This window comes from Martes martes (genome assembly GCF_963455335.1).
Source record: "Martes martes genome assembly, chromosome: 3".
Classification (NCBI taxonomy): Eukaryota; Metazoa; Chordata; class Mammalia; order Carnivora; family Mustelidae; genus Martes; species Martes martes.
The window spans coordinates 132,226,914-132,252,639 of NC_137890.1; the positions used below are offsets into that span (position 1 = coordinate 132,226,914).

General features: G+C 42.3%; 1 protein-coding gene across 1 annotated transcript in view; it reads left to right on the plus strand.

The window, feature by feature from the left end:
* The window catches only part of STK39 (serine/threonine kinase 39), a 247,505-nt gene that overhangs the window by 104,762 nt on the left and 117,017 nt on the right, over positions 1-25,726 (plus strand). Inside the window, exons 10-13 of the mRNA XM_080798606.1 lie at positions 9,463-9,585; positions 9,683-9,712; positions 17,275-17,337; positions 19,077-19,144. Of these exons, the coding sequence (XP_080654732.1) occupies positions 9,463-9,585; positions 9,683-9,712; positions 17,275-17,337; positions 19,077-19,144 (284 nt within the window). The remainder of the gene's footprint in view (positions 1-9,462; positions 9,586-9,682; positions 9,713-17,274; positions 17,338-19,076; positions 19,145-25,726) is intronic.

The window sequence follows — 25,726 nt, forward strand, 5'->3', positions numbered from 1 at the left end:
AAAAAATCAAGAGCCTTCACATAAAAATCCAAATTATCTACTTCTGTGGAAGAATCCGAGGATCTGGCCACACGGGGGCTGCCTTTCTGCCTTTCTGCCTTGTCAGCTAATGCCTGGCGCCCCCTTCAGGTGGGACAGGCCCTCCCCAGACCACCCAGTGATCACTGGGTCTGCTTTCCATTTCCCTCCTGGCTTCTGTAGGCCTTTGTATGTGCCGTATCTTATCATTCTTACCGTATGTGCCATTCTGTATCGGTCTCTTCACACAACCTTTCCTGCTTTAATCTTAGCTGTTTCCTTACGCCCAACCCCTAGACCCCACCCAGTACTTTGTGACCCAGCCACATCACCCGAGTGGGCGGAACTCGGTAAGTTCTTACCTTCTCAGAGTGTCTCTGCTTTGTGTTTGGGGAGCTGTTACTGTCCTTCACCGACCAGCCTCCGGGGCAGCCCCTCAGCAGATGGCTGTCCTCTCCTCTGCAGTCCCGCAGCCTCCCGTCTTAACTGGGGCATGCCCATTTTAGTGACGTCCTTAGCGTATATGTCTGTCCACCTCTCAGGATGGTGAACTACTCCGTGGTGTAGACTTTTTTTCAGCTTGTCTTTTGTCTTGAACTTGCCATCAGAATAACTATTGAATAAAACCTTGCTGACTGAGTGAATACATGAGTGATATTTTTTAAAAAGGCTCAGGCTGGTTCAGTGTGTCACCCATTAAATGCAGTACAGAGTAAGGCAGCATAAAGATGCAGACACAAATGCCACTGGGGAGAATTGGCCAAAGCTCCTTAGAGTAGAAGAAAGGAGAAAAGTAGAGAATGTCAAAGGGCAGATCAGGTCAGGGCAAGTATATAAGACATATCTGAGAAGATGGTCCTTTGTACATAACTGGATTGCAGGGTGTCTTAAGGGATATGGTGGGAAAAATGTCTTGAAAAGGTCTTTTGGAGCTAGGGTGTGGAGGGACTTGGATATTAAGGGATTGGGACTCTTTCTACAGGCAATCGTGAACTCTTGTCATTTTTTAGCAAGAGTGCTCATGTGTGACTAGGGCACTATGAAGGATAAAAGTAGGCAGGAGACGAGTGGCCAGGAGTTTGATAAGCAGTTTGTTTTAACAGGAGAGGCGAAAAAACCAGTGTCGAAGGTGGACCTGATCTCACACAACAGCAGTGGAGGAAGTAGAATTTGCAGGATACAACATTTGATAGATTTGGGTTGTGAGAAAGAGGAAATCTATTAGTGATAACAGCACCTGTCGCATCTTGAGTGTTTGTTATTTGCCAGACATCATGTTAAGAACTTTAGATGACTGTGCCCCCTGGCCAAGATGACAAGGGGTGGGGGGGGGATGGTATTTCAGAAGTGCTGTTTCATTTTAACCTGAAATGGAATTTTATTTTAAATACTTTGTGTTTGAAACAACTTATAGGAAGTATGGGCCTTATTAAACCGCTGCCCAGTGAAAGCTGCATGCAGACAGTTTCTGTAGACAATTTTTATAGAGAGATGCTTAGTAGAAGTAATACATCTATGTATTTCTGTTCTTCTGGGGTGAGAATGTGCAAATAGAGGTAAACTAGACTAGTACTTTTCTATCTTTCACACTTTACTTTTCTCATATTCTTTCAAATCAAGATTCCAAATTGTTATAAACAAAATGAATAATTTTTCAGTGACATTTATGTTTATTATTGATCTACTGTCATATTAATATTTACAAGAAGTTTGAGAACTTAATTCCATGCTTTAACTGGCAGAGATGTATATTCCATTTTACAGAAAATCTATCAGGTGTAAAATTCCTGATCTTGTCTGCAGAATTTATTGTACATCCCTAATTATAAAGGTAACTTGAAAATAAGGGAATCTTTATTTTCCAAATCTAAAGATTAGGGGGGGAAAAAGTGTTCTGCTGAGTGTGAACACATTGAACACTTAGGGACTTAGAAGAAGTAAAATACCTACCGATAAAACTTATAATTATATGCAACTATGTGAAATAACACATTATAAAAGACAATTTTATTTGAGACTACATCGTTTGTTTTCCTTTCTAACTTTGTATTAAGCAATATTATTTAGTCTCTCGACTTGCAGTCTTGGCACCAGTCATCACAGATCCAATTTTTGCATCATCTACCACAATTTTTCAGGGTCACTCTTCTCACTTCCATTTGCATTAAAGAAGAATAGAACACCGTGTTTCCTCATGATGTTCTTCCTAATAAATGTTATCCCAAGCCTTACGTGTCGTTTTAAATAACATGAAGATAATTGCCTCCCTCAACTGTACCTCGACTGGTATATGTTTGATCGGTAAAAATCAGTTTGTGCGGATTTTAAAGGTGTGTTATTTTTGAAGGTGATATTTGAGAGGCTTGTACAATAGAATTGAGGTATTTGCCATTGTAAACTAGCTATTCCCAGGAATAACTACGAAGTTCATGTGAAATGTCTTGGTCAGAATTTATAACATTCCCATAGGGTGAGTCTTACCACCCGTGGTGTGCTGGTAAACGCTGAGGGAGTTTGGCAGTGAGGGAGGAGTGCAAAGCCTGACTTGTACAATTTTCCAATTTCCAGTGTATAAATACTCCTACTGGGGCCAATTTTACGCAACCGGTGTGAGGTCAACCGCCTTGCAAACGTTGTTAGATTTTAACAGTGGACTCTCCTCAGCCGCTGTGAGCCGGCTCCAGCGTGGAGATCTTCGCGAAGGTCGACAGCCCTAGAGAAGTGTCCCAGTGAGGCTGGGGGTCGAGCGTTAATGAAAGGGTTGGAGACGGCTCACTAGAAATTGATCGGACATGCGTATCCCACAGAGCATTTCGAAAACAAGACTGGGAGACGACGTTTCCAAGGTCATCAGCTTAGATGAGAGAGGGGAGGCCACGGAGACCGTGTGCTCTCTTGAGGAGACTGTGTCTGGCAGCCATGTGTGCTGTCAAGACGGAACAAAGAACAGCAGGACATGGAAGGACAGAGAACGGTAGAAGGAGAAGCGGTCCAGGTTTGGAGAGAGCGTGAAGGAAAAGAATGGGATTCAGCCGCGTCGACAAGCTAGCATTAGGCCAACAGAGGGGAGCGTTCCAGTACACAAGGGTGAAGTGATGAAATCCTGTGGGGGAGAGGCAGTCTGGGTGGCCTGCTTGGGACAGATGATCTTTTGTATTGAGATTAAAGAGTGAGGATGAGCCAAGCAAGCAAAGGCAGCAAGCAGAGACGATCTTCAGAAAAACGTAAAGCGTGAGAGGGGAGAGGGATGGAGTGACTGCTCGTGGAAGGAACAAAATCCGAGCCTGCCCCGTTTGGGGGCGAAAGTCTAGGAGAGACTGAATGTGTTTCTGGTGGATGTAGAGGAGCAGGGCCTGGCTGGAAATTTCCTGAAGGAATGAATAAGTGTGTACATAAATGAGCGCACAGGAGGTGTTGGCTTTCAGAGGAAAGGGGATCCATTTTTCCTTCACACAAGAGGGAAAGAGGCGAAGGTGGGTGGAGGGTGTGAAGGAGCTGATTAGAATCCTGTCAGAGGGGTGGGCGGAGGCTGGATGGACTGGGTGCCCTGAGGGTGGCAGGTGGGGCTGTTTGAGATGACCGGAGCTGGGCAGGATGGGGCTCCCCTGCAAGCCGCAGCAGCAGAGCCCAGCCCTGGAAGGCTGGGGTCAGACTCCTGCTCTCCCGTCCTGGCCCCGTTTCTCCCTGCTCTATGGGCTGGACCAGGAGTTTCACCTCCCTGCCCCTCAGTCTTTCCTCAGAAAAATGGGGGAGCACAGTGATTCTCAGCGCATGAGGCTACCCTGAAGATTAAATTCATTAAGGTATTTAAAGTTCTCAGAGCACAGTAACTAACTTACAGAAACAACAGCCCATATTATGGGCTGGGGAGAGGGAATAGCCCAAGAGTGATTGATCAGCACCGTGCTTCTCCAGCCTGGATGAGCATATGAATCCCCTGAAGCTCCTGCTAAAGGGAATTCTGATTTAGTGGTTTGGAGTGGGGCCCAAGATTCAGCCTTTCTAATAAAGCTCCCCGGTGATGCTGCTGCTGCTGGTGCAGGAGCCACACCTTGAGGGGCAGGACTGTGGCAGTCCTGACACCCTGCCTAGGAGTGGCCAGCCACCATCTGTCTTGGCACTGGGTACATGGCTAGTCTCCCATTTGCTCAGGACTGAAGGCTGCGTATTTGGACTGAGCCCCTCGGATTTCCACCCAGGTGTGATTTGTCCAGGGAGGGGGCAGGGGGGCAGGGTATGGTAAGTGCAGCACAAGCAGAGTCAGCTGTGGGCTCCAGACCTTATAAGATGGGGGTGAAGCCAGGAGGGGCTGAGGGAAGAGGTGGGGGAGGGCCGAGGGCCAGAGAGCACGGTGAGGCCGGGAAGTAGGCTTGGGTCGGAGCTGTCAGAGAGGTCGTAGGATGTAATGTCAGAGTAGAAGACATAAGGACAGTACAATATTTCCTGCTGAAAACGTAGTCTAATTTTATTTATTTATTTTTAAAGATTGTATTTATTTATTTGACAGAGAGAGAGATAGAGAAAGTAGTCAGAGTGGTAGAAAGAGGGAGAGGAGAAGGAGGCTCTCTGCTGAGCAGGGAGCCCATGTGGGGGCTCGATCCCAGGACCCCGGGATCAGGACCCAAGCCGAAGACAGGTGCTTAACCGACTGAGCCACCCAGGTTCCCCTATTTTATTTTATTTTAAAAGACCTTATTTTCGAGATAGAAAACACAACTGGGGGGATTAGCAGAGGGAGAAGGATAAGCAGACTGCACTGAGCGGGGAGCCCTACAAGGGGCTCAGTCGCATGACCCTGAGATCATGACCAGAGCCGAAGTCAAGAGTCGGATGCTTAACCAGCTGAGCCACCCAGGTGCCCCGAATTTTATTTTTTATTTTTGGTAATTTAGAAGGCTTTTTGTTTCCTTGGCAGCACCTCAAAGGTGTTATAAACCACAATTAATTAGAAACATTTTTAATTCTTCTGGTCAGTAGAATGCGTGATAAGGGAAAAGTTACTGGGTATTGCTTTCTACCATGTCCGGATCACTCAGGTTCAGGCTGTGGTCAGGCTGTAAACAGGTGGAGAAGTGGAACACAGGATTCCCACCGATGGAGAAATCATTCCGAGGAGACTTTGAAATCCTACCTCCAGGGAGACATTAATGTAGTCGTGGGAGCAGCTGGCAGGAGCCTTGGAAAGAGGGGCCATGCAGGATTGGACAAATGCTGCTAAATTTTGGCCAGTCCTCCTTTGGGTCACATTCATTCTTTGTTAGAGAAAGACACTCTAACATCTTCAACACCCTGTCTAGATCGCTTATCTGCTGACTGTCTTCTTCATACCTTTTTTTCTGTTCTGGTATCAGGGGCTGGGAGTCAACGTGACATGTTGTACAGAGACCCTGGGTCGTGGATATTTCTCGAAAGCGCGTGTTGAGAGGGTCACCACTGAGGACACTAGACCACTCCAGGGGCTTCCCCTTGTTCTGCCGTTCCCTGTTCCTGGCTGCTTCATCCTGGCTCGGCCACTGGCAGTAGCTCAGGAGGCACACTGTTTCTCTGTCTGTCTGCACCTGACTTGTTTTCTGGTGGGAATCCAAACTTTGGTTCATTTTTTAAAATGGATTTTCATAAAGATGGGGTTTTGAGAAAGGAAGGAAAATAACAAATCAGTAGAACTGCTCAACCGTATTTTATGCCCAGTCTTGGGAATAAATGTTCCTGCATGCAGAACTTTGTCTAACCTCACTGTTGGACCTGAGGAATTTGTGGGCTCATGACTGAGCACCTTTCTCTGAGAAGCATTCGATTCTTTTTCTAAATCCCCAACTACCACTTCTTGGCTTTACAAAGTAATGAATTTGTTTAGCTGAATGAGAGCGATGCAACAGTCACCCCCATCTTTGTTGTGGTAGGAGATGGGGAAGGACAGAAGCCTTTAGGCATCTTTGTTTTGAAATTTTTTTTATTTTGTAGCATATTCGTCAGTTCCTAAATAAGAACCCCGTTTGTTGAACTATGTGAAACTTATTTGCTTGAGCTTTGGAAGGTGGAAGTTGTTTCCCGGAGTCCCTGCAAACTCCCTTCAGGGATGTCACTTTGTGGAATTGCTTTCTGGTCTTTTCAGTGGAGGTCAATGTCACATAAATACACTGTGAAACCCAGGTTTCAAATTATACTGCAAGTTCTTTTCCTTCCTGTAAACGGCAAGGATGTCCTTAACAGATCCGTATTCTTGTTCTCGCTACTGCTATACCAATATTTTCTGCCACCTAGATTTTATAATGTTTTTGTTTTAATTTCTACATTTATTTGTTCAGTATTTATTACTTAAAGGCCCACGCCACCATTTCTTTCAGTGCCTGAGGCTATAATCTTAGACAAGTTGCTTTATCTTTCTCTCTCCCAGCAAGTAAAATTAGGAGGGAGACAGCCAGGGTTCTAAAATAAAATAGAGGTGGCCATTTTACTGTCTGTGGTTGGATCCTGCCTGTAGAGACAAAACCCGCAGATCATGTAAGCAGAAGAAAAGGGACATAAAGGAAATTTTAGGATGTGAAGCTGCACTATCTCTATTGTCAGAGATTTTCTTAAAGTATTAGTACTTGAAGAATACTAATTCACCAGCCATGCTTGTTTTTTTGCATTTTCGGTAAAGGTAGAGTTCTGGGGCGCCTGGGTGGCTCAGTGGTTTAAAGCCTCTTCGGCTCAGGTCATGATCCCAGGGTCCTGGGATCAAGCCCCGCATCTGGCTCTCTGCTCAGCGGGGAGCCTGCTTCCTCCCCTCTCTCTCTGCCTGCCTCTCTGCCTACTTGTAATCTCTGTCTGTCAAATAAATAAATAAAATCTTAAAAAAAAAAAGTAGAGTTCTGTTTCTGATACACAGTTTTCCTTGTTTCCTCACTTCCTAGTTAATAGTATGCTTTGTAATAGACACGGCTTTAAATTCTTTTAATGTGGTCATTAAACAGTGTTTTCTTTTTTGATATAGTCATTAACATAGACTTTCCTTTGTGTTGCTATCATCAGGATTAGTATTGCTAAGAAAATAATTTTATTGTATAGGTCAACAGAAAATTATTTCTCTTCAGGCGCCTGGGTGGCCCAGTTGGTTGAGGATCAGACTCTGGGTTTCCACTAGAGTCATGATCTTGGGATATTGGGATCGAGCCCCACAGAGGGCTCTGTGCTCAGCGTGGAGTCTGCTTGGGATTCTCTCTCCCCTCCCTCTGCCCCTTGTCTGTGTGCACTCTCTCTCTAAAATAAATCTTAAAAAAAAAAAAAAAAGAAAAAGAAAAGGCATTATTTTCCCTTCCTCTATCCATTTCTTTTTTTAAAAAGATTTATTTATTTATTTATTTGACAGAGAGAGAGAGAGAAAGAGAGATCACAAGTAGGCAGAGCGGCAGGCAGAGGCAGAGGGGGAAGCAGGGTTCCCGCTGAGCAGAGACCCCCATGCTGGGCTCGATCCCAGCACCCTGGGATCATGACCTGAGCCGAAGGCAGAGGCTTAACCCACTGAGCCACCCAGGTGCCCCTCTGTCCATTTCTTTATAGTTTTAAAGAGCAGTCTGTTCTGAATGTCTCGAAGGGCATTTCAGCATTTTTTCTCTACACTACTTTGCCAGCATCTATTAGCACATTAAAATCACTGTCATTAGGTCTTTTCCAATGATTCAAAAAATGTAAATGGAAAAAAAAAATCTTATGTCAAGCACAGAAGGGGTTGCTTCAAAGGTGAACTCATTATTTTTGGAATGGAGAGAAGCTTTTTTTTTTTTTTTTTAATTGAGCATAACTGTTTGCAGTTATGAATTAGAGTTCTTTATTTTCTAGCTTTCCATGTTGGGGTTCAGATCTTCTAGACCAAATGCTCAGGCTTGTTTTTATAGGTTCCATGCAATAATGTCTTTAAGTCATACCCAACCCCAACCCTGTGTTGATTTTGAATTGACATTAACTAAACGTGTATGTAAATACTTAACTTTACATTTAAGGTCTGTGGTCTTTCCCTTAGGATTAATGAAGATCCCACGATATAACTAACTAGTTTCTATTACGGAAAATTGTGTTTTTTTCCCATTATAGTCTTTCAAAGTCTTCACAGGATGTTTTTAGATAACTTCAGTTTCATAGTTATCATTCGATGGTATAAGTCTCACATTTTTTTTTTTTAATGATTTTATTTATTCACTTGACAGAGAGAGACACAGCGAGAAAGGGAGCAGCACAAGCCAGGCAAGAGGGAGAAGCAGGTTTCCCCCTGAGCAGGGAGTCCAATGTGGGCTTGATCCCGGGACCCTAGGATCATGACCTGAGCTGAAAGCAGTTGCTCAACAACTGAGCTACCCAGGCGCCCCTAAGTCTCACATTTGGATGGGAATCTGAAGGCTCTTTTTCTTCCTTTAACTTTGTCCTTATGGCCCTGTGATCTTCAGTCACGTTCTGGACCTTCATTTCCTCATCTGTAAAATGAGGGGGTGAGACTAGACTGTCTCCAAGGTCCCTTTCCCCTTGAAGTTTCTCCGAATCAGTGGATCCTGGCTGTTATGTTCACATGTTCTTCTGCTACATTGCTTTGTTTAATTATGTCTGAGTCCTTTTTTTTTTTTTTTTGAGACAAATTACTTTGGTCAGAGGCTCATCATTCTCTGTCACCCTGTCCTTTTAAAAAGTTTTGCTTTTTCACCCACACCAGGCATTTGGAAAGCATACTCCTGAATCACATCTCTACCCTAGTTCAAAAAAATTTTGAAATTCTTGCAGAAGACTGGTATAATCTGTCTAGATGATCTGGCATGGTTGCTGATTATCTTGCTATGTTTCTAGCAATCTCCCAAGTCTCAAAAGTGTTACGAGGTGTGTTAAGAATAGTCTGATGCTGTTTTGTTTTGCTCAGGTAGGCTGAGCAGAATCCTGGGAAAACAAGTGTAATATCAGGTTTTGAAAAAGAGCAAGATGGCAACAGAAGGGTATTTGCTTTTTTTTGGACATAAGTTTTAGATCGCGGATACACCCCTGGATTCCTTTGCTTCATTAAACTGCCTGACTCCCCTGCCTTCCCTCTGTCAGCAGTCTGTTGCTCGCTTGCATTTCCTTAGGCAGTCTTGAAGCCGGCCACATGGCCTTTAATGTGTAGTAGTTAATGATGTGTTAACCGAAGCAAAAGTGAAAGATGGGTTTGATCCCGATGGCTGATGTGCGTGGTGTTCGTCCAAAATATTTTGTTCTTCATGTGTGTAGTAATGTATTTCAGGAACACAATAGCTTCGGAAAGAGGACAAGTATGGGAGTTTGCAGGCTGTGTGGTCTTTCTGAGTACTGATTGCCATCCCTGAATTCATAACCAGTTAGGGTGTGCTCGGGGTAGGCGTGTGCTGCGTGACCCAAGCTGCAGTCTCAGTGAGCTCTGTTCTGTGTTCCACCAGTGAAGAATTGGGCCCGTGTGTTTTGCTTCAGGTGAGAAGAGTTCCTGGGTCAAGCGGTCACCTTCATAAAACTGAGGACGGTGACTGGGAGTGGAGTGACGACGAGATGGATGAGAAAAGTGAAGAAGGGAAGGCAGCTTTTTCTCAAGAAAAGGTAAGGGACATCGACGATGGTGAACTAACCTGTCCACGTTTTATTTTTGTGGCATTTTGTGTGTGCGTGTATTAATGGATCTGCAATTGCTTTACAGTCACGAAGAGTAAAAGAAGAAAATCCAGAGGTGAGTGGTCATTATTTATTTAAATTTTTTTTTGCCCACTCACCCTTGCTCCCCCCTTCCCACCTCCACTGCCCCTTGTGGGTCAGAGTGTGACCCATTTGGGGAAAGAGACTTCAAAATTTTGTTCTTGTGGAGTAGCAGAAAAGAAAAGGCATGTAGACTTTGCATGTCCTGATTCTGTCTGAGTTACTTCTGGGCTTTAGAAGTTGGGGCAGGTGATTTTACTCTGAGCCTCAGTTTCCTCCTCTGTCAGATGGTCATGATCATACTACTTTTAAATTGCTCTGAGATTTGAGGAAATCATGCACATAAATGCTAACTGAATGTTCACCTTAGGATTCTGTTCATCTCAACTCTTCATATTATTGTCCTTTAGAAAACACAGTAGGCATACAGGCAGAATCTCTTCTTAGATTTTTTAGTTTACAATAAAGCAGATATAAAATAGTTGGAAACTTGACATTGAATCTGTTGGTCTTGGCTTTACAATCTCCTGAGTCGCTTAGTAGGCAAGGAACACTCCTCAGCTTCCCTTTGAGAACTGGTCATCTTTTGATTAACTTTACTTCCTCCATCTGGTTAATTATCCTCATGCCTAATGATTGGAGTTCAAAAGGCTTGGCTACTTCTCCTACAGAAAATTTGAGCATATTAAAATAGCTCCAAATATTTTACAGACCTAGTAATTAACATGTGCCTTGATAAATTCTCATTAAGAAAACAGAAGACTTTAGGTTACAAATGATATCCACCCCAACTTTTTTTTTTTTTAATTAGCAGACATTTCATTTTGATGTAGCAAGGTAAATCTTCCATTCCACCACAAGGGGCAGTAGCCAGCAGGCCCTCCTGAGAAGAGCCCATCGGAGGGGCAAGCCATTGCTTCCCAGCATTCTTCCCTCCCGCCGGTTTCTTCATTCTTCCTGCCACTCCAGTAGGCCTTCCCTAGGGATTTTTCATTCTGCCTGCCTCCCATTGTTACCTGTCCTTCAGTTCCCGTTTCTTCCTATGTTTATCATAGGGATTAATCTTTTCATTTTGTACATAAAATAATAAGCTTCATCAAAGAAGTTATTTATCCCTCTCTGTTACAAACCACGGTGATGAGCTCCCATCACCCACTGGCTACCCACTGGCTTCACGTGTGTGCTGGTTTTTAGAATGATCGTAACTGGGTGTCGTGCACTCTGCTCTCTCCCTGCCTACTTTCCTGTTTTACCCACAGGGAAGTGCAGAGTCAAGGTTTTTCATCTGTTTCCTAGAGTGTCTCTAACTATGTCCATCCTGCTTAGAAATAGAACAAAATAATGTGATTCAAGTAGCAGCATGATGCAGAAAGCATTTGTATTGCTTCACTATGGGATGTCTTTACTGCAACGTATCCACCGAACCCTGCCTTTCCTAGTGCAGACTAATGGGTGTGGGTCTTTCCTCTTGAGGATTTAAGTTTATTGTGACACTGTCCTCCTCTGTACTAGAGGAACTTGCTCTGATAACTGAGCTGTTATTTGGCTATTAACAGTATCTTTTTGGCAAGAATATCATTCTGCATAGAGAGGGGAGAGTAACAGATTAGCATGCTGTCAGTTAATCATCGTCACTATCGACCTTCTTGGGTGGGATTTGAAACTCTTAGGCATTTCTCTGTGTTTCCTCTCCTTTGATTTCCCAGAGGCATATGTCTGTTCCCATGCTGGTTTATAATTAAGGAACACATAGATAGCCTTATTTTTGAAGGTTCATGTCTTTGAATGTAAACACTTGTGCCACATTTTAGGAATAATCAGCCCCACCTACTATTTTGCATAGCTTTTCAGGCCAGTTGTTTTGTTTTGTTTTTCAAGGTTGGCATCTCAGTATCTTGAGCTGTGTGAAGAGCAGCTACAATGGTGTTTCCTCTAGCCTTTGAACTTTTAATTAAAGTAGCTCCCTGACTTGCCACTCGCCTGAATTCACTTTTTGCAAGTGAAGCAAAAAGTATTTATCTATTACAAGAGGAATTAGAATTGTTGAATGTGTAAATAGGCAACACACATACACACACACACACACACACACACACACACTATGCACACTGTTTTAGTAGGTTTTGGGGATACATCAGTGAGGAAAAAAACCATGAAATCCCCATTCCTGTGGTGCTTATATTTTGATGGGAGCAAAGAGACAAAAAGCAACAGCCTTCATAAATCAGTTTGTGGTTTGTTACAATGGAATAGGAGCAATGGGGAAAAAAATAGTGGGTGGGAAGTATAGGGATGTGGCAGGGGGTTTATAATTTTAAATGGGCTGGTCAGAGTAGGTGTTATTGAAAGGGACACAAAGACTTAATAAAATTCTTCATATGGAAGACTTAAGTAGAAAAACTCAAAGAACCACTTTTATTTTGTTACCTCTCTCATCCCGTGTCTGACAGAAGTTTGCAGTATTTTCTTCCAGACCTTTTTTTCTGCTCATTTATATACAAATATGTAAATGAAGAAATCTATATCCTATTGACAATGTGAATGGGATTATAAACACCATAAACTTATTTTTTATTGAAGTATAGGTGACATGATGTTACATTCGTTTCAGGTGGACAACATAGTGACCCCACAAAAATGTTTTTTTGGTTTTTGCAACTTGTGTTCTATCTTGGAAATCTTCCCATGTTAGTTGTTGTGTAGATCTGCCTCTGGTTTTAACTGCCGGGTTGTATTCCTCTGGGTGGATTGAAATGGTTCATTTAACCATTAACTTCTTGGTGAACATTGAGGTTAGGATGATAAACTGCATTCCACTCACATTTTGTGTCTGCATGTCGAGGGGCACATGTGCAACTGAAGTAAAGAATTAAAAGAACTGTGATTACTTCCTTTGACAAAATCTGATTTTGAATTTTTAATAGCTGCTACCTAAAGCTGAACCCCTTTAAGTATCTCATATTTCTATTTGTCAGTTGTATCTCAGTACAGCTGAGAATAAAAAAGCAGTGGCAATTTACAGAGCCTCTGACAGTGTACCTTATACCCTTAAACATCTTTGAGGGTGAAAATGCTTATCTGTGCCAAATGGTACATTTAAATGCCTGTGTTTACATTTTAATAAGCTTTTCAAGAATGCTCGTCATTTAAATTGCAGTTTATTTACTTGACTAGAAGCCACTAGAAGATGGGGCTAGTATTTTATTCCTATTTGTGTTTCCGTTGCTTCTAGTAGAACCTCCGTACACGTTCCTTGGTGACATGTATACCTACACACTGAAATGGACATTAAACAAGTGCCTGAAAAGGTGTATCATATTTGTGGGTGGGTCAGAGGTCAGGGGAAAATAATCAGAAGATGTTACGTAATTGAGCTGAAGTTCAGAGACAGGAGCCCTATTGGCAGTTCCACGTTCAGACAGAGTAAGAGGCTCCAATAAAGGGGGGAGCGTTTTAGATACTTATTTGTAAAGGGCTATTTGGCTCCCCTGGGAAGTATAAGGCAGAATGTTCAGGTATTACAGCATTCGTTGGAGGAGGTCAGGGTGGGATGTTTGGTAGAGCGGCCTTGGGAAGATGTGCCTGGTACTCAACCATATTTGGAGAGCCTCTTAAATCCAAGAGAATTTCCAGTGAAACCTGTAAAGTGCCAGAGTTATACGACTTGTCTTGAGATTTCGTAGCCAAACCCATAGTAAAATTGGTCCTCCTGTGTTTCTAACCTGATGTTTTAGAAATAGCCTTGCAAAGTATTAGCTACAACCTACTAGTAATTCATAGTTTGTAGTAAATAGATAATTCATGCTCATTTCATTTATTATAATATTCCACTTGGATGGTGGAAGTCAGTGGTAACTTAAAGCTGACTATATTGTTAATGTAACTATAGTATTAATAATGAAGTTAATTGAGCAAATATTTCATCTGGGCCTGATTTTTTACATGAAGGAGTATTAGGTACTGTGGCATTGTGGGAATTATACAAAAGCAAAGCAGAGAGCCTGCTTTCTAAAAGCTTATCTCTTTGGAGATTGGGGTCAGGAGAGATATTTGCAAGACTAACTTCCATAGGTGGGGTTTCCTAGCCTGTATGCCATCCTGTGTTATAGAAAACCTTTCAACTATTACCTCATTATTGATCTTTTTGACCAGTGATTTGGGAACCTGTTTTTGTCAGATTCTGAAAATAATCAATACATGTTTTATAATTTTTAAAATCCATTTTGCTTTATATCCTAATTTTCTGTATAAAAGTAAAATTGCCTTTATCTTTACATTCCTAACTTCTTTGAGTTTCCTTTAACTGAGGGAGATATTTGCTAAGGCTTCTACAAAAGAAGCATTCTTTTTACAGAAGCCCCTCTGTTATGCATGAAAACAAATGGTTTGCAGCCTTGGCTCCACATCAGAAAAACCGAAAGCTTTAAAAATGCAGATGCCTGGAACCAGCCCTCAAATCGTGATTTGGGAGTTGGGGATGATGTCCAGGCAACCTGGATTTGCAGGAAACTGCCCATGTGATTCTGATATGTGGCTAGGATCAGGAACCACTGGCTGGGAAAACCACACAGTTGCTCCGAATCCAGAAGTCCACACTGAAATCCAGGAAGGTTGTGTGCTCAAAATTTCTGAAAATTTGTTTTAAATATCAGAAATCTCAAGAAAGAAAAAAGAGAGGGAGAGAAGAAGAAAAACCATGAAAGAGGTTTCAGAAACCTCTTGGAGAAATTGTCCTGATTTAAACAAGTGTCATGGAGCCAGGTGGGAAGGTTTGTTGACCAAGGCCCTTGACGGCTCATAAGAGCTAGACTGAGGGATTTCATTACAGAATCTAGATGAGGTTAATTGTGAAAACGTTCTGTTTCCCGACTCCGGTATTTTGTTCTGAGGAGAAAATAAATTGGGTGTGGATTTAGGCTGAGTTAATTTTACTGGAGATTAGTCACAATGCGAAAGCTAAATTTATTGCTTACGTTTACTCATTGCTATTGCCTGATTGTTAGAACTGCCGTTAGCTTTTTTAGTGTATTTCTGAGGACCTCATGGTTTCCAAATGCCTGTCTGCTCTTATATATGTTTGTCTTATATCCATTTGTAGATGGAGGCAAAGATATGATTTCTCCAAATTTATTTTGCTTGGTTTTGTCACCACAGACGGCTTTGACTCCATACTTTCCTACCACCATTTTCTAAAAGATGTTCTTATTTCTGGTGACTGGCTTTCTGACTTTTTGTCGTAAATGTTAGATTTGTCATCAGAAATCTTCTGTATTTCTGAAAATAAACCTATTTTGCAATAATTTCATATTTCGAAGAAAGTGGCAAAGATAATGCGAAGTTCCCATCCACCCTTCACCCACTGTTCCATTCTGTGTGAGCCCAGTACATTTGTCACAACAGAAACGGAAGTGCTACCTTACCGTCTGCTAAACCTCAGACTGTGTTCATATTTCACTATTCTGTCCACTAATAACCTTTATTTCGTTCCCAGGCTCCAATCCAGGATAACACACTGCTTTTAGTTAGCCACAGTAATTTTAAAAATAGAAAAGAAGAGGGGCGCCTGGGTGGCTCAGTGGGTTAAAGCCGCTACCTTCAGCTCGGGTCATGATCCCAGCATCCTGGGATCAAGCCCCACATTGGGCTCTCTGCTCAGCAGGGAGCCTGCTTCCTGCTTGCTCCCTTCTCTCTCTGCCTGCCTCTCTGCCTACTTGTGATCTGTGTGTCAAATAAATAAATAAAATATTAAAAAAAAAATAGAAAAGAAGATTAGAGCTCTGTGGGAAATTATCAGACTTTGTCCCTTTCCTTTTTCTATTCTGGGATCTTTCCCTCTCTTTTACCCAGTATCTGTTCTTCTCTTTCCCTCCTGTGAAAATCCCCATTTTCTCAAGTGTTCTTAAAACAAACTGTTTAAAAACCAAACAAAAAAAAATTCCAATAAGCAAATTTATATTACACTGTGACAACACTTGCTTAATATGTTAGTTTTCTAGTAAGTTTTTATATTTAAAAATGTACACCCATAATGGCAAAGTTTGGGTGACTGGAATTGGCTGCCAAGGAAGATGTTTTGCACGGGAAACTTTGCTCCCTATCCCTCCTGTGCATCTCTGCATGTTTTCCTGAGGAATCCCCTGTATTGGTTGTGTACTGGTGAGAGCCAGAGGCTGGTCCCTTCATTACCTTCAGGGTAATGTACCTGCAGAGTGAGGTTGCACAGGGTCCTTGGGGATCCAGCCTCCAGTCCAGTTAACTAGCTCTCCGTTCTGATGATAGCCCAGGAATAAGGAAGCAGGGCAGGAGAGGGGAACCTCCCTAGGAGAAAGAGAAGTTTTCAACTCTAGTAAATGCCATTAATGTTTTTCAGTTTAAAGTAGTCTTTTCACTAGAGGTAGAATATTCTGTAAGTGCTAATGTGGGTTTTGGTTGCATCTCAAACGTTACCTCAGATCTGGGTTCAGTCAGCCTGAAGGATTCTTTACAAGAGATCATTTGGTGTAAGCCCAGGTCCTCTGGCTGGTTAAAGAATACAGGTTGTTTGTTCTTCCTACATATTTCCCCCCCAACATTTTACTATGAAAATTTTCAAATATATAGCAACGCTAAAAGTATTTTACAGTGAACACCCACATACACGTAGATCCTACCATTACTATACTTTGTCAGTCCATCAGTCCATCTTCATTTTTGATGCATTTCAAAGTAAATTACAGACATTAGTAGACTTCCTCCTATTACTTCATTACTAACCTAGTTATTTTGAGGAAGCCCAGAGAATAAGAATTTTATTTCTTAAACTTTAGAAAACTTGCTGCAAAAAATTTCTGATGACTTCTGATTATTTTAGAATTGATAGTAGTTTTAAAAAATAATATATATTCTTCATTTCGTTGCTGTTCCTCTTCTAGGTTGTTTTTTTTTTTTCCCCCTTTTTGGTCTTTCCAGTTTTGTTTGAGGGCAGAGTTCACAGAAGTAAGGCTTGAGGGAAAAATACTTTTAGTATCACATTAGGATTGGATTTCTACCTCGAGGGAAAAAAAATAAGCTATTGCTTTGGCTTTTCTTTTGGGGAAATGTGTCTTCAAAGTCCAACTACCTTTACGTATTTTTTAAATCCAGTGAAAAAATTGTTTCAAGTAATGATTAAAGTTCAAGTCATGGTTAAATGTTACATATCCTAAGATCCTTTCAGTGGGGACTTTTAACTTTAGGCGAAATTCTGTGACAAGAACAGATGGTCCTAGAGCATCTCTCTGCTATCAGATTTAAACTATCATATAGTCCCTGCATTTTCAGTTTCGCTTAGTGACTCTCTGAAAGCATAAGGATCACCCAGGGAGCTTGTTGAAGATACACATTCTCTCTTGCCTCCGTGAAATTCTGAATCCTAGGCTTGGCGGGGCCCAGAAATCTTTACTGTGCGTCCTAAGTGATTCCAATGAAGGTTGTCAAAGATCACATTTTGATGCAAAAAAACAGCTTAAAATTACTTATGCAAAATTGTCTCTGATAATCAGGACTTGGTGTAAGCATGCTGACCTTACTGTCTCATTTTGGTTTCCTTAAGTGCTGTAATGGTGCCTCTCTTAACAGATGGCGGTGCATGCCAGCAGTATACCCGAGCAGATACAGTCCCTCTCAGTGCAGGACTCTCAGGTACGTTTCTCCACCAGTCATTTACGTTTGAGATGATTTGTAGACCTAGTTTTAGGAAAAAAAAATTTTCGGGAGATAGACAGTTTCAGGGCAGTCCATCAAAATCGGGGGCTTGTAAACTCTCTTTTTTAAAATAGGTATGGAGAAAAGAGTACTGTTACTCTTGACCATGATTTTCAGGACTTCCAACCTTTAAATGATAGGTTCAAGAGCAAGGATTGATTACCACACTGCTTCTGAAATTGTGGGTACTGTGTGAAATAAGAAAAGGAAAGAAAATGACTCCCCATTCTGTTAGATTCTCGCCACAAAACCGTAGAGTTAATTGATAGTTTTTCCTTTTTGGTTCTCGGTTGGATTTCTACAACCTGTTTTCATAATTCTTTTATCATGGAATTTTATGGGCCAATTTATCTCTACAAGTTGCCTTGTAAAAATAAAAGTCCAGGGACTGTGGAATGCATCTATATTAAAAGTTACATGATGGAAAATATGAGCCATGAGTCAGGTTGGGTGCTGAGCAACACAGGGGAGGGACATGGACATAGGAAAAGGGGGCAGGCCCCGAATTCTGGTTTTGTTATATAATTAATAGGCAAGCCCTTTTGCTCTCAAAATCGTCATACTATCAAGCACCACCAGCCTTGGGATCACAAATTTTCCCCCCAGATCTCCATATCCATCGATAAATTCATTTTCATCCTACCTGATATATGTTTTCTGAAAGTGGCTGTAAACCGAGGAGAGAGTAATAGGATTTTATGGTTGCAGGAAGCCTGTTTGAGGTCAGACATCTAGTCCTTGACCCTTATTTTATAGCTGAGGAAGCACAGACTTGCAGAGGTTAAGTGGCTCATGCAAGATTATAGAACTGGTTAGAGGCAGAGCTGGGATTCAGTTTAGGTCCTTTTCTCTGTATCAGGCAACTTAGTAAAACAACTTGAGATAAATTGTGAGGACTGGTTCAATGACAAAAGGCAAGTCAGGAATAATAATTTGTCCAAAGGTGAACAGAATAAGGGAAACAGGAAAGGGGATTAGGATAACGAGTGTTATGTAACACATTATAGTTGTATAAGTCATTTTCATATATATTATTTGTTTTTCCAGCAAACTTTGGACACTGGTATTATCCCCATTTTGTAAGTGGGAAAATAGGTTTGGAGAATGACTTGCTCAGGTTGCACATCTGTTCAGTGGCGGAGCCAAGTCTTGACCCGAAATCTCTTTTTCGACTACAGCAGGAAGGTCTACTCCTGTCCAGGGATCTGTAGGAGCAGGGAGGGGAGGTGGAGGAGAGGCATTTGTGGTTGATGCTGTGTATTTAAAGAACTAGGTTATAGGTGAGAAAGGCAGGGAAGATCCCTGCTGGATTCCACTTTCCTCTGCCTCCTGATGTTTAAGGTGCTGGCCTTTGTGCATCACCAAATCCCAGTGGGTCCAAGCAATGGCTGAGCTTGCGGGATGCTGCTTTAAGATGGCTGACCCTTCTTCTTTGGACTTACTCATACCATCCTTGTTCAAAGGACCCACCCTACAGCCAAGGTTTTCTATTGGAAACATTTGGCTGGGATGGAAATTAGGCATCATTCCAACCTTCATATAGAACTTGTTATGTGGCCAAACAGGACCTATCGTGTGTAAAGACCTAATCTGGAAATTTCCAGAAAGAAAGGGTCATGTGAGTCAAGGGATATCATGATTTTATTCATTTGTTTTTTGCGGTTTTGTTTTCCAAGGGCCTACCCAATGCCAGCGAAGACTATAGAGAAGCTTCTTGCGCTGTGAACCTCGTTTTAAGATTAAGGTAAATACTACCGTTTATTTTATATTGCTTTTCCTATAGTACAGTATTCTTCCCTCCTTCATTAAGTTTTCATAATATTAGCATAAAATAAGATTGTTAAGTTATTTTATTTCACCAAACAGCTAGTGTGTACGCTGTATGCCCGGACTAATTGCTCTTTTTCTAATTGCTTACTACAGAAGAATAAGAAAGAAAGCACCAGATGAGTGTGTCTGCAGGCTCAGTATACCCTTCATTAAGTTTTTGGGTTTTTTTTTCCCCTTTGCCTTTCCTTTCTTGGGCTTTTTTCCCTTTTTGAAAAAAACAAAAAAAAAAAAACACAAAAAAAACTTTACAATGTAAGATCACAGTAAGAGATTTTTAATGAGTTTCTTTCACACTTCGGCAGTCAGTCTGACAGAAATAAACCATGCTTGTTCTACAAGTTGCCTGTTCAGAACATTTTTCAGTGGCAGGTTTGATCAGCTACTGTGGAGAAATGACAGATGTATTTTGAAAGAAGCCCCAGTCGTCTAGGAAATGGATACAAATGTGGGGCCTGACAGTGTCAACTTTGTGTCTAGTGAATGAAGGTTCTTTCTGTTTCATGGATTTCTAAACTGTAAGGTCCATCTTCCTGAGTATTCTTTGTTAAGAAGATGGTGTCTGAAGACATACTTGCTTCCATGTAATTATAAACAGCTTCAGTCACCAGGTCAATCAGGATACTGTCACATTTCTGAAGGTGCTTTTAAAATAAGTTACACATATGTTCTCCTTTGACAATTAAACAAATAAAACACATGGCTGATGGACCCTTTTCAGAGCTGTGGCTATAAAAAGCGGACTCATTTTCAAGGTTAGTTTCCAGCCGTCTGAGTTAGTGTAGTCTGTCAGGGTAGATAATCGTTGGCATAATCACCCCTCACTTCGGACGGTCATTTGCAATCTGCGGTGTGTTTTCACGTGCTCGCTAGGGGAATGGCACGGCGAGCTTTGGTGTGATTTAATTCAGAGATGGTTCCCGGTCAAGAAGTGAAATTATTACAGAGACCATTTTCCTTATATTTGAAAGTAGCCTTGATTATGGTTCATAATTATGCATATTTAGTGATCTCTGAAGAATGAAATAGCCCATTCCCTTCTCGTTTGACTTTGGAACCAGATACAAGTTTTGTTTATTTTTCACTTGTTCATATACTCTTTCCACCAATATTTGTGATAAAACCACTGGGCCGGGCTCCGTGTTTGCTCCTGAGATACAGTCGTGAGCGAGGCCGTGGGGCATAACATCCAGCCCACTTGAGTGCGCAGTGTTGGGCGTGACCTTGAGCGTCCCACCGTCCAGTCTCCTACTTGATGTATCCTGGAATTTTTTCTTTTGTGGTGTGCTGGATATCTACCCCGCCTCTGTGCATACTTGAGCTCTTTTCCCATGAATCGCTCCTGTGATAACAAAACGCTGTGTTCTGGTTCACCTTCCTCCTTGAGATCCAACTGATCTTCCTGGTCTGGGCTCCAGTTCTGATCCTTAGAGCAGATACCAGGTTCTCTGGATTACACTCTTCGGAGAGTGTTTTAAAACACATACATATTCCCAAGCCTTACCTCCGGAGACCGTTTTGCTGTAGGTCCTAGAACAATACAGAAGTACATCCTCTTGTTTTTCTGAGAGCCATTTGTAGTTTTATGGGTTCCTTCTTCCTAGGAAAAACAGCACAAGTAGCCTTGCTTCTCGTCCTGTGGTTCTGTATCCTCATGATCCTAGCTGTTTACCTTTATTGACAGGTAGTCTGCATCTGCCTTTGTTACCTTGTTCCTCGTGGCCTGGGTGGTTTCTCCCTGAGTTTGTGGCGCAGATCTCTGGTCCTACATATCTCCCATCTTCAGAAAAGCTCAGAAACCGTGTATAGTGTCCCATCTATCTGTACACACAGGGATACATGAACACGCTCTGTATTTTGAAAATCACAAGGAATATTAATATATTAAAGGTTCTAAGATGTTCTGCAGGGAAGGAATGTAAGTTGGTTTACTCTAAAAACCCATTTGGCCTCAGAACTCTCTTCATGGAATCGTTTTCCAGTTTTATGTTGTAGCACCCATGTTTAAATGCAGGCCTCCAGATGTGGCCTTGGCAGGCTGGAATACAATAGTGAGATTCTGTGATTTTTCTTTTTTCTTTTCTGTTTACACTCTGTATTTCTCCTAAATCAGCCTAAATTTCCACTGCCTTTTGAAATAGCCATACACCTTGGTGACCGATCTAGCATGACCTAACAGGCAAACAAGGCCTCTGACTTCGTTATTTCCACTTGAAGGGCTATCAAGCCTCATTTGAACTGCAGCTTGTGTTTTAAAACTCATTCCGTATGTCTTAACATTTGTCACCGTAAGAGTGAACCTGTTGGTTTTGACCCATTGCTTGCCTCCTCCCCACCACCTGTACATATTTCACTCGTGATTGTCAGTGCGGCATATTAGTTATCATGTTTGGATATATGTCAGTTTCCCATCTGAAGAACCTCTCTTTTACGTCTTTATCTACAACATTGATTTAACATGTTCAGCAGTTCAAATATAACAGAGACTTCTGGCCTCTGTTCGAAACCAATCACTTTCTGCATGGCTTTTAATAATCAGTATTTTTTGGTATGGTGGCTCAACCAGAAACAAATCCTATTGACTTTATTGCTTTTTTGTGGACATTTGGCTAACTACTCAGAGGGATATCATAAAAGGATCCATTAAAAATGTTACTGAAATGGACAGATCAATGATTTTTTTTTTCCCTGACTCTAACCACCTAGAAACACTTCCAAAAAATAGAAATGAATTTTAATATGACTTTTGGTGAATATATGTTCATGCCTAATTGTGTATATCTTTTTTCCTTAAATGTTTTCAAGGTACTTGTTTAAACCAGTTTTTTTCATATTTGAGAAGCCAGGAATCTCTCCAGATATTTAGTTGGTTTCCTCTAATGGCAATACTTGTACTTTGAGAATTATCCTTTTAAAATTTAAAACTAAAAGTTAAATGCTGTTACATTTTTGGGGTCTGACATAACCTGTGCTGACATAAATGTAAGCAGCATACATATTCATTCTCTCTGGAAGTATTGATTGAGCTCTTGCTACATGCATGGTGCTGTTCTGGCTGCTATGAGGCAACAATGGAAAAACACAAAGGGCGAATTTAAATTTCTTACCTTCTAGGAAGGCTTTCTAGAGGCTGGGAGAGGAAATACTCAGATACTCATATGACTTACATGAAAACTCAAGTTATCTACGGGAAAATCTGTATCAGGAGCATAGGAAGTACGGGGGTGCTATTCTGTATTAAAGAAGACATCGTAGATTTCTACTGTTGCGTGATAAGTTAGTACAGATTTCAGGGCTCATAACAAAAGCCATTTATTCGCTCTGTTTCTGTAGGTCAGAAGTCTGGGCCCGGCTTAGATGGGCTCTCTGCTGTGTCTCACAACAGTGCAATTAAGGCCTGCTCATCTGGAGCTTGTGGTCTTCTTCCAGCTAATTTGAGTGTTGGCAGAAGTCAGTGCCTGGCAGATGTGGACTGAGGTCTTTGGTGCCTACAGGCCACTGGCCACACATGCAGTTCACAATAGGGCTTTGCCTTTTTTTCAAGGGTAGGGAAAGGTTTCTCACTGGAGTAAGCCAGTTCCATCTACATTAATCTCTCTTTTTATTAAGTCAAAGTCAACTGCTTTGGAACTTTAATTATACCCACAAAATCCCTTTACCTTTGCTGTATCAAGTAACCTAATCACGGGAGTGACAACCCATCATCTTTAAAGGTCTCGCTCACACCCAGGGAAGAGGATCATGCAGAGCTTGTACACCAGAGGACAGCGATATTAGAGGCATCCTAGAATTCTGCCTGCCACAAAAGGGATCTCTAAATAAAGTAGTATTTGAGCAGACACCTGACAGATGTGAAGAATCAAGCCATGAGATTGTTTGCAGCAAGAGAGTTCCAGGCAGAGCAAACAATGATTGCAAAGATTCTGAGCTGGAAGCATGTTCGAAGCAATTATAAAAACAGCCAGGGAAACAGTGTGACCAAAGGGGTAGGAGAACAAGTCAGAGAGTTAGCAGGGGCTGAATCCTTTAGGGCCGTGTAGCCTGTGGTGAGGACTTTGGGCTTCACTGTTAGTGGGTGGGAAACCATTGGAAATTTGTGAGCATAGCTGAGTTACATTTTCAAAACACTGTGATTGACTTAGGGAGCATCCACCATCCAGGAACCATTTAAGGTGGAAGCTCAGAGCCCTTTGCCAGGCAGTTGCAGCCAGGCAGAGAGCTATGATGTGATGGACCAGGCCGGGGAATAATGGAGGTGACAAGTAATTATTGAATTCTGGGGATGCCTGGGTGGCTCAGTCAGTTAAGCCACTGCCTTCCGCTCAGGTCACGATCCCAGGGTCCGGGGATCCAGTCCCGCGTCAGGCTCCTTGCTTGGCAGGGAGCCTGCTTCTCTCTCTGCCTCTGCCTGCTTGTGCACTCTCTTTCTCTCTCAATCTGACAAATAAATAAATAAAATCTTAAAAAAAAAAAAAAGTAAATCATTATTGAATGCTGGACAGAGAAGAGAACTCAAAGATTACTCAAGATTTGGGCCTGAAAATGTGGATGAATGGAGGGGAAGAGAATTGGGAGGTCCAGGTTTGGGTGGAATCGAGAATTCAGTGCCAGAAGAGGTGAGCTTGGGTTATCTCGTGGACGTGTGTGTAACGTCAAGCAGGCTTTCGGGTGCACCCGTGTGGATTTCACAGGAGACCTAGTTCTGGGCTAGAGGTATTAATTTGAGAACGGTTGGCGCATATGGTATTTAAAGCTATGAAATTAAATGAAATCACCTAGAAGTGAGTGAAGAGAAGTCATCTGGTGCACTCTCAGGTGGTACATGGATGCAGAGTGGTCAATGGATCAGTGAGGAGAGGCTAGTGAGGAGAGGCAGGCGAGGAGAGGCTGGCTCGAGGAGAGGCTGGAGAGGTAGAGGAGAGAATGGTGGTCCCGTAAACCAAACAGAGGAAGTGTCTCAGGAAAGGAGGAGTAAAAAGCTGCAGCAGTTGCTGTTAATCAAGTACAGTGGGAACTAAGAACTCACATTGTATTTGGCAAAATGCAGCACATTCTTGACTGTGGCAAGAGTTGTTTTGGTGGAGTGCTGGGGACAGAATCCTGACTGAACTGGATTCAGGACAGAGTGGCAAGAGCGAACACGAGATAGCAAGAACAGATTACTTGTTAGTACAGATAACTTAACAGAAAGTTACTCTCCAGGGTGGAGGAGAAATGAGGAGATAGCCCAGTGAAAATATGAGATGAAGGGATAAAAAGGCATTGTGTATAAATTAATGGGAAGGAAACCTGGAATGAGGGAGGGGATATGGTAAGACAGCTGTCCTCAGATGGGTGGGATGGGGTGACACCCAGGCATACACACAGATGCCAGCCTTACTCAGAAGGATGGAGAGGGTCCCCCATTGGACAATGTAGCCACCATGACGGAAGGGCGGGCAGACTGACGTGCAAAGAAATTGATGGGTTTGGATACGGGAAGGCAGAAGTCCTCTTCTGGTGTTTATATTTCCTCATAAAATAAGGAGTGTGATCCGCTGAAAGTGAGGAAGGGAAAGATGTTTGAGGTTTGAGAGGTGGAGATAATTGTGTAGGGGAGCTGGAGAGTGAATTTACCCGGGAAATGTGGTGAGATGAACAGGTTGCCCTAGCGATCCCTTGAGGCTAGTGATTGTGGCTAAAAAGTGGAGCTGGTAGCTGGATCCCTGAAATGGACTTACTTTGATGTCCCAGCATATAAATCTGTGTGCATGTGTGTGATTGTAATTGATACAGAAACACAATGCTTAAAAACATTCTTAGAGGAGTCTATGAGCACACCTATAAGAGGAGTCTATGAATCACTGTTTAAATCATAAACAAATGGGGCTCATGGACTTGTCCTCCATGATCCCCTGTGTACAAGGCGGCAGTCACCTGCCCTCCTCTCTCGCCACCAGCCCTCCCTCGCAGGCCCAGCTTCCTTCTCTTAGAAACCTCCAAAGTTCCACATTCCTCAGGAATCAGCCTGGACACCCAGGGCTGGTCCCTGCCATATGCTTTCTTCATTCCCCATTCCCCATTTGAAGTTTATTTGAGATCACTTGTTCCCTCTCTGGGCCCAGATAAACTACCTCTTAAACCAGCCTGTGTGAGAGGAAGCTGGAAGGTGGTTCTGGCCCGTGTTTATCAGATCAGAGAATCCTTGCCTTCTTCTCTTGTACGCTTCTCATTCCTTCCACATCAAGACTCTGATATATGTGTGTACCTATATATATATAAATGAACACACAAACACACAAACAGACCCTCGCTCTGTCTTTGGGAGCCACTGATCTAGCCAGTGCGTGGCTACTGTGTTGGGAAATAGTGTGCTTATCCTTCTTACTCGCTGCGGCCATCTGGGCATAATGTTTATGTGACTTGTGCCCCACCGGCTGGCTGGTGGGGAGAGACTTGAGTTCAAGCAGGTGTTTCCTCAGTCCTTTACTAATGCTGCATCTGTAGCCACCTGCTTACC